This window comes from Somniosus microcephalus, unplaced genomic scaffold (genome assembly GCF_052327205.1).
Source record: "Somniosus microcephalus isolate GS21.2 unplaced genomic scaffold, FLI_Smic_1.0 unresolved_chr9, whole genome shotgun sequence".
Taxonomy (NCBI): Eukaryota; Metazoa; Chordata; class Chondrichthyes; order Squaliformes; family Somniosidae; genus Somniosus; species Somniosus microcephalus.
Window position 1 is genome coordinate 33,860,763 of NW_028225187.1, and position 20,030 is coordinate 33,880,792.

At 47.9% G+C, this 20,030-nt stretch overlaps 1 protein-coding gene across 1 annotated transcript in view; it reads left to right on the forward strand.

Moving 5' to 3' along the window:
* LOC147085050 (immunoglobulin superfamily member 1-like) overlaps positions 1-20,030 on the forward strand; it is a 103,858-nt gene that overhangs the window by 60,510 nt on the left and 23,318 nt on the right. Inside the window, exons 5-6 of the mRNA XM_085979410.1 lie at positions 10,982-11,272; positions 15,863-16,168. Coding sequence (XP_085835536.1) covers positions 10,982-11,272; positions 15,863-16,168 — 597 coding nt within the window. The remainder of the gene's footprint in view (positions 1-10,981; positions 11,273-15,862; positions 16,169-20,030) is intronic.

Consider the following 20,030-nt stretch of genomic DNA (forward strand, 5'->3'; position numbering starts at 1 on the left):
CTTTCCATTTTTTGCTGCATAGCCTGCAGAAGATTAACCCCCCACCTGTTTTCCAAAAATAATGGTCACGAAGTAAAGGCTGGATGAGTTATAAAAACATAGAAACATAGAGGATAGGAGCAGGAGTAGGCCAATCGGCTCCTCGAGCCTGTTCCACCATTTAATGAGATCATGGCTGATCATTCAAATTCAGTACCCTGTCCCTGCATTCTCCCCATATCCCTTGATCCCATTAGCCTTAAGAAATATATCCAACACTTTCTTGAATTAGTTCGCTTTCTTTCTATATATGCGTAGAATTCCCAGGTAACTCCCGATTTCACCTTCCACCCACTTTGCGTTGGTCCATCACTATCTGAAGACAGCCCACATACCAGGGACTGTCTGGCTGTGTACCTTCAATGCGGCCTAATGGGGTGAACAGAAGATCTTCCATTTGACTCCAGCAAGCGAGCTGTGCCCAAGATCAATAAAGTGTGCAAAATAAATAGGTAGACTTAGGCGTTCCTCCATTTACTGCAAGGCCTGATTGACGTCGAATGCTGATCCTAAAGTTTTACAGCCAAACATTTTCCAGTACACCTTTCAAGTGGATTGGCTCAGAAATTGAATTACATTCATACTTCAGAGATGGTACAATGCAGATTTACTAGCATATTGCCTGGTATGATGAAATACAAATATGAACAACAAAAAATCCTTGAAATATTGAGACTTCATTTATTAATGAACATTACGGAGCGATTTGGTGCAATGTTTACAATTATATAAATATGAAAGAAAGGCTGATAGAAGCAAAATGTTCCCAATAGATATGATTAATAACGAAGGGGTCAGAAGTACAACTCTAAATGTAAGAGAGCGAGAAAAACCTCTTTAAACTGAGAGATGTGAAGATATGGAATTCACTATCAAGGATAATGGTTGAGGAACAAATCTCATCATCAGTCATTGTTACTTTATATGAAATGTTGATGAATGTATTTGCGAACAGGATTGTGGAAATGTGATTCTAAGTATTTGCTCAGGTGACGGGCCAACACAGTCAGAGACTGACTTTGCCGAATGACCTGTTTCCTTGTAAGTTCTGTGCATTTTATCTAAGAATTGTACGTGGAATCGGAGCCTCGCCTACTGGGCCCCATGTGTTCCTGTGTGATGATACTTTATCTGCTCTCATTGACAATGCATGATAAAACTGAACATCGTCACAGAACAACTGAATTGTGGCTAATGGCAGTCAATGCATCTAACTAAGATCCGAGGCCATTGCCAAGAGATTCCAATCATTATCGTTTCTGTTTCAGAGCAAACTCAACCCAGTTGCCACAACTTTCAAAGTTCCCTTTTACTGTTTAGACTGCCCGGTCCCAAATGATTCTTCTCACATCACATTCAGTGACCAAGGCATCTCAGGAACCGTGTGAGGACACCCCTAGTTCCTGCTGTTGCCAAGGTTTTCAGTCCTTCCTGTAGCAGCTTGATTTTCAGATGTCAACGAATGTTCCCTTTCATCCCCAAACAAGGTCGCCTTCCTTTGGTTTCACACTTGCAGCCGAAAGTCGAAGGTGTCACAAGGAAAAGCAAGATGCCTACCTACAGCATCTTGCAATTATATAGCACCTTTAAAGCAGTATAACACCCCAAGGCGCTTCACATGATCATAATGGGACTAGGCCCGACTGCGATTCTAGGATGAAGACAATATGACATTGCGTCAAAGAGATTAGCACGATTGGATAGGCTGGTGTTGCTTTCTTTGGAACAGAGGAGGCTGAAGGATGAATTAATTGAGATGTATAAAATGATGAGGAGTCTATATAGATTGGATAGGAAGGACCTAAACCCTTAACAGAGTGTTCAATAACCAGGGGACATGGAATTAAACTAATTGCTAGAAGGATTAGAAGAGAGTTGAGGAGAAACTTTTTCACCCATGGGGTGTTGTGGGTCTGACACCCACTACCTGAAAGGTTGGTAGAGGCAAGAACCCTCAGCACAATTAAAAATTACTTGGATATGCACTTGAAGTGCCGTAACATTCAGTGCTACGGACCAAGAGCTGAGAAGTGGGATAGGCTGAATAGTTCTTTTTCAACCTATCTGTAAGTGTTTGCAATTGAACAAGATCCGACCTTAAAGCATAGTTATTCATGACCAAAAATTATTTTGCATGATTATCTTCCACTTAAGTAATAAAATTTCGTTCAGTGCCCAACACGACTTTCGACATAGAGTGGAACTTTTCAATATTTATCAGTTTTATCAGTTTAATCTGATGCATTATATCTCCACCTACATCACTTAATAATATCTGCCATTTGCCTCACATAACTCACATTCCTATTTAGAAGAGTGACCAATACCGACACTGCCACAGGGAATCCAATTCATGGGTTAACTGACATTGACTGCACCGCAAAACAAGTTAATGGCGTCAATTCCTTCCTATGTGCCCCCAGTTCCCTCATTGTGTGCCGTCTGCAATGTTAGAACATATGGACATTAGAAATAGTTGCTGGAGTAGGCCATTTGGCCCTTCGAGCCTGTGCCACCATTCAATGAGATCATGACTGATCTTCTGCCTCAGCTACATTCACCGGCCCTGTCGCCATATCCCTTGATGCCCTTACTAGTCAGAAATCTATCGACTTCTGTCTTGAATATACCCAATGACTGAGCCTCCACAGCCCTCTGGTGTAGAGAATTCCAAATATTCACCACCTTCTGTGTGAAGAAATGTCTTTTCATCTCAGTCCTGAATGGCCTACCCTTTATCCTGAGGCTGCGGCCCCTGGGGTCTTGAATCCAAAGCGAAGGGAAACATTCTCCGAGCATCCACTCTATCAAGCCCTGTAATAATTTTGTATGCTTCAATGAGATCCCCTCTCATTCTTCTGAAATCAAGAGAATACAGGCCTAGTTTATTAAATCTGCTTTCATACGACGGACCTGCCATCTCAGGAATCAACTCTTGAACCTTTTTGCACTCCCTCTGTGGCAAGTACAACCTTCCTTAGGCAAGGAGGAATAAATTGTACACAGTACTCCAGTTGTGGCCTCACCAAAACCCTATATAATTGGAGTAGGACCGTCTTTACTCCTGTACACAAATCCTCTTGTAATGAAGGCCAGCATGACAGTTGGCTTCCTAATGGCTTGCTGCACCTGCACATTCACTTTCAGTGACTCATGTACCAGGACACCCAGGTCCCTTTGAGCATCTGCATTCCCAATCTTTCACCTTTTAGGAAACAATTTGCCTTTCTGTTTTTTCTTCCAAAGTGGATAACTTCACATTGATCCACATTATATTCCATCGACCATGTTCTCGCCCACTCACTGATCCTTTCGAGAGCCCCTTGAAGTCTCTTCGCAGCATCCTATAGTTTGGCGACCAGATCTGCACACAGTATTCCAGCTGTGGCCTAACTAGCGTTTTGTACAGCTCCATCATAATCTCCCTGCTCTTATATTCTATGCCTCGGCTAATGAAGGCAAGTATCCCATATGCTTTTTTAACCAACTTATCGACCTGTCCTGCTGCCTTCAGGGATATATATACATGCACACCAAGGTCCCTCTGATCTCCTGTTCTTCCTAGGATCCTACCATTCAACGTATATTCCCTTGCCTTGTTATTCCTCCCAAAATGCATTGCATCACATTTTCAGGGTTAAATTCCATTTACCACTGTTCTGTCCATCTGACCAACCCGTTTATAGTTTCCTATAGCCTGAGGATTCCCTCCTCGCTATTTACCACTCCAACAATTTTATTGTCATCTGCCAACTTTCTGATCATACCTCCTACATTCGTATCTAAATAATTAATGTACACTACTAACAGCATGGGACATGGCACCGATCCCTGCGGTACACCACTGGACACAGGCTTCCAGTCACAAAAACAACCTTCAACCATCACCCTCTGCCTCTTGCCACTAAATCAATTTTGGATTTAATGTGCCAAATTTCCCTTGATCCCATGGGCTCTTACCTTCTTCACCAGTCTCCCATGCGGGTCTTTCTCAAAAGCTTTACTGAAGTCCATGTAGACTACAGCAACTGCACTACCCTCAACTACAAACCTAGTCACACCCTCGAAAAATGCAATCAAATTGGTTAGACATGATCTCCCCCTGACAAAGCCATGCTTACTTTCCTTGATTAATCCTTGCCTCTCCAAGTGGAGACGAATTCTGCCCCTCAGAATGTTTCCAATAATTGCCCTACCACTGATGTTAGGCTCACTGGCATGTAATTCACTGGTTTATCCCTACTACCCTTCTTGAATATGGTACTACATTAGCTGTTCTCCAGACCTCTGGCACCTCCCCTGTGGCCAGAGAGGTTCTGAAAATGTATGTCAGAGCTCCTGCAATCACCTCACACAGCAGCGTGGGATAGATCTCGTCTGGGCCTGGGGATTTATCCAATTTTAAGCCCACTAAAATCGCTAGTACGTCCTCCCACTCAATGCTAATTTGTTCAAGTATATCACAAACCCCCTGCCTAATTTCTATGCCTAAATCGTCCTTCTCCATAGTGAACAGAGATGCAAAATATTCATTTAAAACCCCACCTCCATCTTCTGGCTCTACAGACAGGTTGCCACTTTGGTCCCTAATGGGCCCTACTCTTTCCCTAGTTATCCTCTTGCCCTTAATATACTGATAAAACACCTCGGGATTTTCCTTTATTTTGCCCGCCAGTGTGTTTTCATGCCCCCTCTTCACTCTCCTAATTTATTTTCTAAGTACGCCCTTGCACTTTCTATACTCCTCTAGGGCTTCCACTGTTTTTACTCCTTTGTACCTTCCAAAAGCCTCCCTTTTATTCCTAATGCATTCTTGCATATCCCTTGACATCCAAGGTTCCCTGAAGTTGTTGGTCCCACCCATGATCTTTACGGGCACATATTGGCGTTGTACTCTATTTCCTTTCTGAAAGACTGCTCTGATGTGGATTTTCCTCAAAGTAGCGGATCCCACTTTGGCAAGATCCTGCCATATCATATTAAAATCGGCCTTCCCCCAATTTAGAACCTTTATTTCCGGTCAATTTTTCTCCTTTTCCATGACTAATTTAAATCTCACCGAATTATTGTCACTGTCACCAAAAGGCTCTTCAACTGACACTTCTACCACTTGCCCGGCTACATTCCCTAGAATTAGGTCCCGTATCGCCCCCTCTCTTTTAGTACTTTCTACATGCTGGCTCAAAGAACTCCCCTGGCTGCACTTTAAGAATTTCGCAACCACTAAGCCTTTCACACTCTGACTATCCCAGTTAATATTGGGGAAGTTGAAATCTCCTACTATTATTACCCTATTATTGCTACACTTCTCTGAGATTTGCCTACATATCTGTTCCTCTCTCTCCCCCAGACTGTTTGGGGGCCTATAGTACACTCCCAGCAAAGTGCTTGCCCCCTTTTGGATTTTAAGTTCTACCCATATGGCCTCATTAGAGGAACCTGCTAATATATCATCCCTCCTTACAGCAGTGATTGACTCCTTGATTAATGGCCCAGAAATTCGGGTCGGGGGCTTCCCATGGGTGCAAGCCCCCGACCTGCACTTACCTTGCATGCCAGCCGTTGAACTGTGGGCCCGCGTGGGATTCCGATCCTGGGCCTCCTCCAACTGCTGGCGCACAGTGCTCACGTATCCCAGGAGCGCAGTTAGTTCTATGTATCCCCTGGGATCCCGTGGGCCATGGGGAGCAAACGGTTGCAGGGAATGCTTCATTCATAAGTTTGACAGGAAGACCTGTCAAATCTATAAATACTATAAGCCCCAAAGCATCATTAAATCTTCAAATCAAATTAAAAGAAACATCACTTTTTTTAAATAAACTATAAATTACATGAAATAACTATTTAAAAAAATAATTACAATTTTTGAAAAAAATAATGTTATTTTCTAACGGGGCTAAAAATTAACTTAACTTATTTAAAGTATTTAAAAATAATAAACCTGTGGAAAAAATGTTTTATTTTTAATTAATTCACCACATACCTTGTAAAAAGTAGGCCTTGCGACTGCTTTTTAAAAGCTTAGCTCCTGGAGACTTACCCTCCCGGGAAAACCTGCAAAAAGAATGTAAGTTCAATGCGCACGTGCAGCCCCTCCGGCGCATGCGTTCGACCTCTGTGGCCTAGAAATTCAGTTGGGCACACCAGCCGTTAGCGCCTTAGGAGGAGTAGATCTCGAGCGTTAGGTGCTTAGCGCCCGGGCGCAGCGCAATCTGTGCCTCGCCCCAACTTCAGTAGATATTTAGCGCCGGCGCAAAGTCGGCTGCGCGCGCAGATCATGACGTCATTTCATCGTGCAACGCCCTTTGTGCGCCCGGAACCGGAACTTCACTTGCGCCGCCCCATTGTGCGCCGGGCGGCCCTAACGACTGTGAAGTGGTATGGTACACAGCCGAGGCGGGCCGCGGGGAGCGCAAATTAAAGGGCACTTACGCTGCACTATAAAGGCCAGCCATTTTGCAGCATTCACTCTTGTGCAACGGTCTTTTGGAGAGAGACCAAGGAAGAGAGCTTACTGCTTTGGCCCAACACTAGGACAGGTATTTTTGGCTCAGGCCAGAGCTTAGCAATTGTCTTTGCCTTCATTGAGATCTCAGTGTTTGCCAGCATATAATGGGGGCTGCATTGGGTGCCAACGCTGAGTTTCAGCCTTATGCCGGAAGGGCTTACAGACGCCGTGAGAGCGTGGCAGTCCTGGCTAGACGCAGAGGGGGCAACAGGCGTCGCCAAGTGAGGCCTTACCCACCCAGGGTATACCGCCAGCAGTCCTCCTATCTGACCATGTCTGCCGCGCAGTGTGTTAGGAGGCTACGATTCAGAAGGGAGGTGGTTGCAGACATCTGCCAGCTGCTGCACAGAGATCTGCGTCCACAGCTGATGTGCAGGACGTCTCTGTCGGTGGCAGTGAAGGTGACGGTGGCTCTCAACTTCTATGCCACCGGCTCCTTCCAATCCGCTGCTGGGGACATCGCTAACATCTCCCAGTTCGCCGTGCATTGCTGCATCTGCCAGATGACCAATGCCCTATTCAGAAGGAGACGTCAATTCATCGCCTTCCCCATGACCCTGGAGAAGCAGCAGCAGCGTGCAGTGGGATTTGCAAGAATAGCGGGCTTCCCCATGGTGCAGGGCACCATTGACTGCACGCATGTGGCTTTGTGGGCACTTCTGGAGCATGCCGAGGATTACCGCAACCGGAAGGGCTACCATTCCCTCAACGTACAGCTGGTGTGTGACCACAGGCAGCGCATCCTAGCTGTCAATGCCCGCTTTCCAGGCAGCAGCCACGGTGCCTTTATCCTGCGACAGACAACTGTGGCTGACATGTTCCAGGCACAGCCTCACCCAAGAGGATGGCTTATCAGGGACAAAGGCTATCCTTTGTGTACCTGGCTCATGACCCCGCTCTGCGCGCCCATGACCCCTGCTGAAGAGGCATACAACGAGAGCCATCAAGCGACTAGGAACATCATAGAACAAACAATCGGCGTCCTCAAGCAATGGTTCCGCTGTCTGGATCGCTCCGGAGGAGCCCTCCAGTATTCGCAGGAGCGAGTCTCCCAATTCGTCGTCGTTTGCTGCATGCTGCACAACCTGTCTCTCCGCAGGTCTCAGGCACTGCCACCTCACGTTGGTCCACCACCTCAGGAGGAGGAGCAGGAGGAGGAGGAGGACGAGGAGTACCAGCCCAGGAGGGAGGCAGAAGGTCCAAGGGCCGCCCGTCGGTGGCTTATTGATCGTCACTTCTAGGCCCACTGTCAGGGAATGGCTTGTGCCAATGAAACAACATGATTGCAGCCGCTCCGCAAGCCGTCAGCCGGTTAAGGCAACAAACACTTCAAAGATCAAACATGGACAATGTGAATAAATAAAATGCTTTATTGTACAAACTCAGGGCCCTTCCCACATGAAAACCAAAAACAGACGAAAGCCCCAAAAGACACTCACACACATGACTCACTCCCAAACCTGGGGAGCATTAACAAAAGATGTAAACAAAAATGGCCTTCATCCTTGGCATTCACAAAACACACATTCCCAAAAACACAACATTTGGACACACCCTCTACTTAGTGGCCCACGAGGGCGATGCCTTCTGCCAAATTTGGCGGCCCCTGCACGCCCTGCTGCTCCTCCTCAAAGTGAGGCCATTGGCTGCTGCAAGGCTGGGGGCAGGCTCCTGAGGGGCACATGTCGTGATGGCAGATGCCCTTGGGGGTCGGCCTAGAAGAGGTCTGGCCGTCAAGGGGCCGGCTGGTGAATGCTGCAGCTGTGGCTGGCCAGCATCAGTCGCTGCAGCAGCTCCTGGCAGCTCCACTGGGGGAGTGGCAGTGGCGGCTGGAGGAATGGGGGCAAGCTGGCGGATGGCAGGCACTCGCTGTTCACCTGAGACACTGGCACTCGGCCGGGCCAGCACTGCAGCATGCGCACCAATCTGCCGAGGGACAGACGCTGTGCTGCTGCAGCGCGCCGGGTGCCCTGGCGATGCCTGGCTGACACAGCGAGTGTGGCAGCAGTGAGTGCCCGTGTTGACCTGTTCAGTGATCGTATCAGAGCACCCAGTGACTGCACGGCACCGCTGATCAGCTGGCCACTCGCTGCCTGAGCTGCCCCGAATTCCGCCCGGCTGGTGGTCTGTGAGGCCCCGAACTCGGTCACACTCTGAGACAGGGACTCGATGGCCTCAGGCAACCGTGCCACTACCCCCATGAGCTCCGTGTGCCGGCGCTCCGAGTCCGCGGACAAGTCCTCAAGGCGGCGCATCTCCTCGGCGTTGGCCGTCTCTGGACTGGAGGCCGTACTTTCCCTCTGGGGAGAAGGCCGCTGAGCTGGCTGACCCTTCCTGTGTTGCTGGACGCCGCTGGGCCCAGCAATTGGACTCCCCTCCGACCCTTCCCTCCTCTGGGGAGAAGGCCGCTGAGCTTCCACCCCCCTCCCGCGTTTCTGCAGGCCGCTGGTACCAGGAGCTACCCTCCCCTCCGACACTTCCCCCACGCTCCCCTCCAGGGAAGACGTGTCCCTTACATTGGCATGGTTTGCCGCAGCTGAGGGTTCCCCTGATGGGCCACCTTCCTCTTGCTTCTCCTCCTCCTCCTCTTCTGAGGGGCAGTCACTGGCAACTTCAGGGACCTCCACCTCACCATCTGAAAGCAGGAAGGCACAACATTAGCTTTAGAGTGAGGAGAGGGTGTCAGCGAGGGATGCATGAGTGGTGGCATTCAGCGCATTGGCCGGACAGTGGCAAAGGATGTAGATCTGATGCGCAAGTGGGACGAGAGAGGTCCAACAGGTGATGTCCTTACCATTGGTGCCCAGAACAGGGTCGGCATCTCCAGATGCAACGGGGCCAATCACCCGGGCACCCATGATGCACTCCACGCGATGTTGCAGCTCGGTGAGCGGCTGGATCTGAGGTCTGCCTCCCCCGGTCACATTCCGGCTCCTCTTATTATTGGCCAGCTTGGCCTGCAAGAGAAAGGACAGCCTCTAAGCACAGTGTGTAGCCCTGATCTTGTGTGCACTGCATCCCATGGTCGAATAGCCTGGCCAGTGTGTTAAGTGCACAATGTGCAATTGATGTTCATGAGTGTCCCATAGCTGCTGCATGAGGGCTGGCCATTAGGGCTTTCAGGTCCCTTTGCCCATAATGTGAGTTGCACATGCAAGGATGAGGAGGACACTGGAAAGGGTACTCACCCTGACAATCCTGGCGAGGTCATTCAGCTCTTTGCGGCATTGGAAACCGCTCCTGGGGACCTCGCTGTTGGATGACACCTTGGTGGCGACATGCCTCCAGGCTCTCCGGTAGACGCGGGCCGGCGGCTTCCTGCCATTGTCCGGAAACAAAATATGGCATCTCTTCTCCACAGCACCAACCAGCACCCACAGGTCAAGCTCTGAGAAGCGCTGCGCTCATTCACGGGCCTGCTCCTTGGTTTCAGGCGCTATTTGGGTCCAGCAGCAGTGTTCAGGCCTAGCTGCAGGGCTCCACTATCCAGGGCGTGGCAGCAGACCAGGTCGACCCTTCCCCCTTAAGAGCCGGACGGCACCAGGTTGTCTGCTGTCAATCAAGAAATGGCCGCACCTGCGCTGCGCCCGGCCTCGGCGCTCTCGCTCAGCACCTCCGGCTTAGCACCTAAAGAGAGGCGTGCATCGCCAGTTTTAGCGCTCGAGCAAACTCTTATGGCAAAGCAAATAATATCGGAGAAGTGGGCTCGAATTTGCGCCTGGCGCAAACTTTAGCGGCCGCCCGACTTTACCGCCCCAAAAGTGGCTATAATGAATTTCTAGGCCTGAATCTCTTCTTTCAGGGGAATGGAAGTGTCGGTTTCCCACACATGCGCAGTGCATGCACGAAACCGGCACTTCAATTGGGCTTACGCGTTAGTACCCCGTGTCTACTCACCCGCGGGGACCCGAATTTCTGGGCCAATATTGCGACACCCCCTCCTCTTTTACACCCACCTCTTTCTCACCTGAACATTTTATACCCCGGACTATTGAGCTGCAAGTCATACCCCTCCCTCAACCATGTCTCTGTGATTAAAAGGTTGGGACCTAGTGCTGCACGCAGCCTGGCCCTGCTAGACCACCGGGGAGCAGGATGCTGTGAAAACAGCCCGGCATGCCCCTGGGGGCGCTAACCAGAGGTGCAAATGAACCTAATTTACCAGTTTTTTAAAAAGACTGCAGTTGCACGTTCCTGTTATATTGTTTGAAACATCATATTATTGTTACATCCCTAACAGTAATTTAAAAATTGCACAATAATTCCAGTGATCTAGAAAGCGGAGAGCTCACTATGTCCTCACACTTTTACCATTTCAGTGCGGCGGGCGTATTCTGGTAAAGGGCAGGTTGAACTTAGCTTATTACAATGATAACGATGTTAATTGATTGAAGGTTTTTGGTGTTTAAACTCCTTTGACTGTGCTTTCCTCAGGTGATTTACCGCAGCCAATCTTCTCTGTGAATCCACCATATGAAGTCATTGTATACGGAGAGACAATAACTATGACTTGTCGCTGTCAGTGTCCCCTCACACTGAACCGTTATTACCGAAGGCAGACTGAATTCCACAACCGGCCAGCTCCTAAAGGACAATGTTACACCTCATATGCTTTCACCGCAGTAGATGGCTTTGATGACATTTACACATGTGTATGTCTACACTCGGAGAATGGACAATGGAGATCTTCACAACCGAGCAATCCTGTTCAGTTAATTATGCGAGGTATGTTAACAGAACCAATTCTCCCAATGGGATTAGAACAATTTGTGCTTACTCAGCAATTAAACGATCCAGTGGAACAGTAGGACACTTGGGCTGCAGTTACATTGGGCCTAGGATGTTAGATTTCAAACCCAACTTCTTTACATGGTGTGAGCGGATTTCTTAATGGTTACCGTCACAACAAAGTGTTGTCCGGCGACAATAACTCCACTTATGATTCACACACGATTTTTTCTTATTTTAACAGGTATAGTATATTCACTAATAACATCATTTTATATAACTGTTCTACAAGGTTATATTATTTCACAATAGTACCTTAGAATGGTTACAGCACAGACAGAGCTCATATGGTCCGTTGAGCCCGTGCCAGCTCTCTTCAAGAGCATTTAATCTATTCCCCCTCATCCCGCCCTTTCCCCGTAGCCCTGCCATCTTTTTTCCTTTCAGTTACTTATCCAATTCCATTTTGAAAGCCACGTCATTTTGAAAGCCATTTTGAGTCTGCTTCCACCACCCGTTCAGGCAGTGCTTTTCAGATCTTAACCAGTCGCGGCGTAAAAATGTTTTTCCTCATTTCGCCGCTGATTCATCTGTCAATCACCTTAAATCTGGTTCTCGAGCATTTCACCAATGGGAACAGTTTCTCTCTATCTACTCTTTCTAGACCCCTCGTGATTTTGAACACCTCTGTCAAATTTCCGCTCAAAAGTTCCCTGCTCTAAGCAGAACAACACCAGCTTCTCCAGTCTATCCACGTAATTGAAATCCCTCATCCCTGGAACCTTTCTTGCAACTCTATCCTGCACCCTCTCTGAGGCCTTCACATTCTTCCTAAACTGCAGGGCCCAGGTCTCGCTGTTCCTGCACACAATTTAGAATTGTACCCTTTTGTTCACACTAGAATGTATCAGTTCACACTTTGCTGTGTTAAATTTCATCTGCCACATGTCCGTCCATTCCGCCAGCCTGTCTATATCCTCTTGAAGTCAATCGTTTTCCTCCTCACTGTTCACTATACTTCCAGGTTTTGTGTCATCTGCAAATTTTGAAATTGTGCCCTGTACACAAGTCCTAATCATTAATATAAATCAAGAGAAGCTGTGGTCCTTGCACCAAAATCCTGGGGAGCACCAGTGTATACCTCCCTCCACCACGGAGACAACTGTTCACCACTACTCTATGTCTCCTGGCACTTAGCAATTTCGTGTCCATGCTGCCACTGTCCACTATTTTCCATGGGCTTCAACTTTGTTGGCAAGCGTATTATGTGGAACGTTAGCAAATGCCTTTTGGAAGTCCATGTATACCACGTCAACCACATTGCCCTAATCAACCCTCTCTGTTACCTCATCAAAAACGCAATCAAGTCAGTTAAGCACGACTTGCCTTCAGCAAATCCATGCTGCCTTGCCTTACTTAATCCACACTTGTCTAACTGACTGTTAATTTTGTTGCTGATGATCATTTCTTAAACTTTCCCCACCACCGAGGTAAAACTTACTGGCCTGTAGTTGCTGGGATTATCCTTACAAACTATTTTGAATTTTCAATTATCCAACCCTCTGGCACCACCCCAAAGCTAATGAGGATTTTACAATTATGACCAGTACCTACACAATTACCATCTGTACTTCCCTCAGCATCCTAGGTTACATCCCATCAGGGCCTCGTAACTTGTCTACTTTAAGTAGAGCCAGCCATTCGAGTCCCAACTTCTGATCAATATTAACCCATCCAGTACCTCAACTACCTCCACTTTCACTATGACAAGAGGAAATGCAAGATGATTTGCAATTAAAAAGACCTGGTCCCTAGACCCGGAATTGCACCTTTTGTCTCTCTCAGCTGCTGGACTGGCTGTGGGCTTACGACTGCATTTGAGTTGTTTATCTAACTAATAAATCAAAAAAGTCCCTTTCTTATACTTTTCGGCTAGCTTAAACTACATCTGAAACACAATAAATACTCAGATCCCCCATTTTTAAATGGTAACCCATTTTCTAATCTATTTAGCTTTTTTCACTGTGCTAGAAGCTTTGATTGTAGTACAGTAAGTGCATAACTTAAGGTACATGACAATGAGTTGCCCCAAATTGACCACATATCTGTTTTACGCTTAATGCTGTTTTTACCTCAGAGAAAATTGTAATCATATTTTCAGAGGGTGCTGTGCAACTTCCCGCCCTCGACTGGATACCACGAGCACCATTGTGCATGTTGGTCATTTACAGCCGATTTAAAATTCAACAGTGCCTGTCAAAAAACGAATACCAGCACCAAATTCAATTCAATGTGTGGTTTTTAACTGCAGGAAACCTTCTGGTAGTCAGCACTTACGGGACCGAGCTGGTGCCGGTCGATCAACATTGCCGGAAAACGAGCGCTAATGTTAAAACATATGGGGGGAGAAATTGGGTGAGTGGCGCCACCTGTTAATGCCTAAAGAGGCAGTCAGTGGCTGTAGCGCCACTGGCTGCATCTCCGGCGATATTCAGCAGGGGCGCTAATGGTGGCATTAGGTATTTGCGCTGCAACGCCACTGATGACATCATCGGTGTGCGCAGCACCCCATTCATGCCCCGTTCGTGACATTTGGTAGCGAACGCCGCAGTTGCGCCGTTCGCTACCCGCGCCCGGTTCACGGGGCCTTACTGTGCCGGCAGTGGCGCAAGTTAAGGTGGAGGTGCGGGGAGGCCGCTTTTCCGGCGGCCGCCTGCCAGCACCTCCATCCCCGGCCTCCTAAACCTTCCCCCCGCAACATTGCCGGCTGTTTCCCGAGAGCCTGGCATTTCTGCTTGATGCCGGGCTCATTTGCCGGCACTCGCGATCGGAGATCGCGCTGTTGCAGGCACCTCCACCTTAACAGTGGGAGGAAGGCCTGCAGTACTGCAGCATGCCGTGCCGCAGCGTGTGTCGCTGCAGCACGTTGTGCTGTGATAATCAGTTTCAGCGCCCTAAGAGGGACACGGAGCGCCTCGAGCCTCGCCCCGTGTCCCTCGAGGGGCAATGAAATTGAATATCTGGTGATTGGTATCACTCCGATCGCTGCGCTAAATCCTGCGCTCTGCCGACTTTTGCGGCACTTTGGCGCCCCAACCCAATTTCTAGGCCATGGAGCTTCTGAGCACCGTCTGAAGCAACAAACCCTGCTGCTTAGCAACAGCTTCAAAACAGTCGGCACAGCTTGCAAGCGTCTCTGTAGCTAAGCAACAGCTTCAGCTAGACGCTTCCAGAGCCAGGAATGGAGAAAAAAAGCAACGAAAAGTTAAAAAACTTATCTGAACCGACTCCTGAATTTTGCCGGTGGAAAGAGCATTCTGGATATTTAACCTCCGGTAAAACGAAAGTTTCCTGTAGTCTGCTTCTATTAGGAAATGGTGGAGACCTTTAGGGTTTATGAATGCTAATATCAATGCTCTGAATACAGAGAGTGCTTGCCCTCTGAGTATCAGGGAAAATAAAGACAGCCTGAAGTATCAACAGGTTACAGGAATCTATCGATTTTATCAAGACTTCTGTTTTTCAGTCGAGTAGTAAAAACTTCAGTGTTATTATGATTATATATCGTAATATTTTTTTCCACTTTAACATAAAAACAATCTAAACATGGAGCATCATTTCCTCAGAGTATAACACAGTTCACAAGCAGAGTTGTCTCAATAGTACCGAGAATATGTGTGCACTCAAGTAGGTTACTCTCTTTTTATCAATACTTAATAAAAATGCTTCTTTTTTATACACTGTTCATTTTTATCAAACCGGATCTGGCCTGATCTTATTTGGTAGCTTCCGGTCAATGCATTTTCCTTCCGCCGAATCATACCCACACAAGTTGACATTTCTAGTACATCAACATGTTGTAGTTTCCTGTCAATGCACAGTCCTTCTGCCGATGCATGCCCACACAACTTTACATTTATCATACATCAACATTCATTGGTTTCTAGTCAATGCACTGTCCATCAGCCGTTTTGTATGCACACAAGTTTACAATTCTCGTACATCAAAATCTCATTGTTGCAATGTTGTTTTATGGGATGTTTATAGTACGGAAATATTATAAACAGCCCAAGGCCTTACTTCAATCTTGAACACTTGCTGCTGCTCAGTGTAATATGTATCTTTCCCGCTCTCTCACTCTCTCGTTCTCTCACAATGATGCCATCCACGTTTCTTTGCTGTGCACTGAATGACATAAACCTGCAAACATTTAAAGCCAATTTACCCGAGTTACAGAAGCCAACAGAATCAAATGAATGGAATATCTGCCTGAGAATGGGGTGGTCAGTTAAAGCATTGAGCCAAAGGAAGGTCAGGTTGTGCAGAGTGAATGGAGATGTACAGTAAGCAGCTACCATATGGAAAACAAAAAAAATGCAGACTGAAATAAAAACATGCATCAAAGGAATAATCAGCACATTCTTGTTCATCCTGCTTTCTATCTGTACTTTTCTTGTAAGTAATAACAAAGAACGATGTATGCATTGGAAGCAAGGCGACAGATTTTGTTCTTCTCATATAAAATTGTCCTCATATGTCATTGAGTAGACTTTTGCCACACAATTTCATACAGTATTTTTGATACAGATGAACTCCCGGAGCCGACTATCTACATGGACCCAGATTCCGGTGCTGTTTCAAACGGAGAAAATTTTGCCATTTCCTGCAAAGGTGACATTCGCTCCAGAGGGGGAACATTTCTCTTGTTCAAAGATCAGAAAGGAAATCCTGTACAGTCTCGTAATGTGAGTGGCAATGAGCGGATTGTGACCTTCAAGATAAATACCCGAAGCGTAGACTCTGTGGGTAATTACAGTTGTCGTTTTCAAACAGAGGTTGCAGGACGCTCGATGGATTCACCATTCAGTAAAGATGTCCCGATTACGGGGAAAGGTAGGGACCAACACATTTCAAAACGAGGTTGTGTGTTCTTGTATCTCAATGTCTGTCTTGTTCGCTCATATATAGTTAATATAGGTGACCAATTCCATTTAAAATTGAACTGAGATGTACTAATTTCCATGCTATAGTTAACTGGGGATCTGTTTTTGATCTATTGTCTTAATCTTTACATGCGTGCTGCACAGCCTGCAGAAGCTGTGCCTGTTAGACTCAAATAATGGTCACGAAATAAACGCTGGATGGGTTAGTTAACTCGATATGATAGCAAAATACTGCAGATGCTGGACATCCAAAATAACAACAGAAAATGCTGGTAAAACTCAGAAGGCATCCGTGGGGAGAAATTAGAGTCGACGTTTCGTGTCTAACCCTTTTTCAAAACTGGAAAGGAAATGAAATAGTTCGAAAGGCAGGGCTGTGAGAGGACAAAAGAAGTGGAGAGACATTAAGAGGTATTCAAAACGAGACGAGATGGTGATAGGACTAGTGGAGACAAAAGACGGCTCTAGGTTAGGAGTGCAATGCGCTGGCAGAATGGGAGACAGCTGCCATGTGGGAGAGAGAAAAAAAAGGAAAGGGGGGGAGGGAAAAACCAAAACAAAGTGGTGGATAAGACATTAAAAAAAAAGTAATAGCGGCTGAGGTTATGATCTGAAATTGTTGGAATCGATATTGAGTCTGGAAGGCTGCAATGTGCCTAATCGGTTAGTTAACTCTCTTTATTTACGTGCGTAGAATTTCCGGGTAACTCCCGATTTCATCTTCAACCCACTTTGCATTGCTCCATCACTATGGGGGAGAGCAGCAGCGGAGGAGGAGCCCGGCTTAAAAACCGGTGCGAAGGCAGAGGCCCAACCAGTTCGGGGGAGAGCAGCAGTGGAGGAGGAGCCCGGCTTAAAAACCGGCGCGAAGGCAGAGGCCCGACCAGTTCGGGGGAGAGCAGCAGCAGAGGAGGAGCCCGGCTTAAAAACCGGCGCGAAGGCAGAGGCCCAACCAGTTCGGGGTAGAGCAGCAGCGGAGGAAGAGCCTGGCTTAAAAACCGGCGCGAAGGCAGAGGCCCGACCAGTTCGGGGGAGAGCAGCAGCGGGGGAGAGCAGCAACGGAGAAGGAGCCCGGCTTAAAAACCGGCGCGACGGCAGAGGCCCGACCAGTTCGGGGGAGAGCAGCAGCGGAGGAGGAGCCCGGCTTAAAAACTGGTGCGAAGGCAGAGGCCCGACCAGTTCGGGGGAGAGCAGCAGCGGAGGAGGAGCCCGGCTTAAAAACCGACGCGAATGCAGAGGCCCGACCAGTTCGGGGGAGAGCGGCAGCGGAGGAGGAGCCCGGCTTAAAAACCGCTGCGAAGGCAGAGGCCCGAACAGTTCGGGGGAGAGCAGCAGCGGAGGAGGAGCCCGGCTTAAAAACCGGCGCGAAGGCAGAGGCCCGACCAGTTCGGGGGAGAGCAGCAGCGGAGGAGGAGCCCGGCTTAAAAACCGGCGTGAAGGCAGAGGCCCACCAAATCAACAGCAGAGTAGAGAGGTAAAAAGTAATCAGTGTGTGATGTCACCAGGGAGCAGGTAAGTGATTGGTTGGTGAGTATTTCTCTCTTTTCAATACAAGCTTGACTTCTGTGGTGTTAACTTTCTAGGGTCTCTGGTGTAGTGGGGACAGTTGGTAAATAAAGCGCCCTAGAGTATACCTGTAACTGGGGTATTGAATAAATCTTTTAATTAATTAAAGGAGTAAGTCATGGCAGGAGAGCTCAGACCCGTGTTCTGCTCCTCTTGCTCCATGTGGGAAATCAGGGACGCTGCCAGTGTCCCTGACGACCATGTGTGCGGGAAATGCATCCAGCTTCAGCTACTTGCAGACCGCATTGTGGCGCTCGAACTGTGGGTGGATGAATATTGGAGCATGCGCGATGCCGAGAGGCTCGTGGATAGCACGTTTAGCGAGTTGTTCACGCCTCAGGGTAGGGCAGCACAGGGGGTGACCATCAGGCGGAGCAACAAAGGCAGGCAGGTAGTGCAGGGAACCCCTGCGTCCATCCCCCTTTCAAACAAGTATACCGCTTTGGATACTGTTGAGGGGGATGACTCACCAGGGGAAGGCAGCAGCAGCCAACTTCCTGGCACTGGGGGTGCTCCTGCTGCCCAGGAAGGGGGGAAAAAGAGTGGGAGATCAATAGTGGTAGAGGATACTATAGTAAGGGGAACAGGTAGGCGTTTCTGTGGCCGTAGACGTGAATCCAGGATGGTTTGTTGCCTCCCTGGTGCCAGGGTCAAGGATGTCACTGAGCGGCTGCAGGGCATTCTGGAGGGGGAGGGTGAACAGCCAGTGGTCGTGGTCCACATTGGTACCAACGACATAGGTAAAAAGAGCGATGAGGTCCTGCATCAAGAATTTAGGGAGCTAGGTAACAGATTAAAGAGCAGGACCTCAAAGGTTGTAATCTCTGGATTACTCCCAGTGCCACGTGCTAGTAAGTAAAGGAATGGGAGGATAGAGCAGATGAATGCGTGGCTAAAGAGTTGGTGTAGGGGGGAGGGTTTTACTTTCCTGGATCACTGGGCCTGCTTCTGGGAAAGGTGGGACTTGTACAAGTCGGACGGGTTGCACCTGAACCAGAGCGGGACAAATATCCTTGCGGGGAGGTTTGCTAGCACTGTCGGGGGGGTTTAAACTAGCTTGGCAGGGGGATGGGATACAGAGGGGAGCTGAAATAGGGGGGGATGTGCTGCCAATTATAGAGAAAAAAACAAGTCAGCTTGGGAGACAGGGCAAATATATAAGGGCAAGGCTGGATGGCATCTATTTTAATGCAAGGAGTCTTGCAAATAAGGTGGATGAACTGAAGGTGTTGATAAACACATGGGAGTATGATATTGTTGCTATCATGGAGACATGGTTGAGGGAAGGGCAAGACTGGCAGCTCAATATTCCGGGGTACAGAATCTTCAGGCGAGACAGAGGGGGAGGTATAAGAGGAGGGGGTGTCGCAATATTAATTAAGGAGTCAATTACTGCAGTAAGGAGGGATGATATATTAGCAGGGTCCTCTAATGAGGCCATATGGGTGGAGCGTAAAAACAAAAAGGGGGCAAGCACTTTGCTGGGAGTGTACTATAGGCCTCCAAACAGTCAGGGGGAGATAGAGGAACAGATATGCAGGCAAATCTCAGAGAAATGTGCAAATAATAGTGTAATAATAATGGGGGATTTCAACTTCCCCAATATTAACTGGGATAGTCAGATTGTGAAAGGCTCAGAGGGTGTTGAATTCTTAAAGTGCATCCAGGAGAGCTTTTTGAGCCAGCATGTAGAAAGTCCTACAGGAGAGGGGGCGGTACTGGACCTAATTCTAGGGAATGTGGCCGGCCAAGTGGAAAAAGTGATAGTAGGTGAGCACTTTGGTGATAGTGACCATAATATGGTAAGATTTAAGGTGGTCATGGAAAAGGACAGGGATGGGCCGGAAATAAAGGTTCTAAATTGGGGGAAGGCCGATTTTAATAGGATAAGGCAGGATCTGGCCAAAATGGACTGGGATCAGCTACTTGTAGGAAAATCCGCATCGGAGCAATGGGAGGCTTTCAGAAGGGAGATTGAGATCATACAATGGCAACATGTTCCCGTAAAGGTCAAGGGTGGTTCCAAAAGCCACAGGGAACCTTGGATGTCAGGGGATATACGAGAATGGATTAGGAAAAAAAGGAGGGCTTTTGGTAGATACAAAAGGCTAAAGACGGAGCAAGCCCTAGAGGAGTACAAAAAGTGCAGGGGGATACTTAAAAAAGAAATTAGGAGATCAAGGAGGGGTCATGAAATAACACTGGCGAGCAAAATAAAGGAAAATCCGAAGATGTTTTGTAAGTAT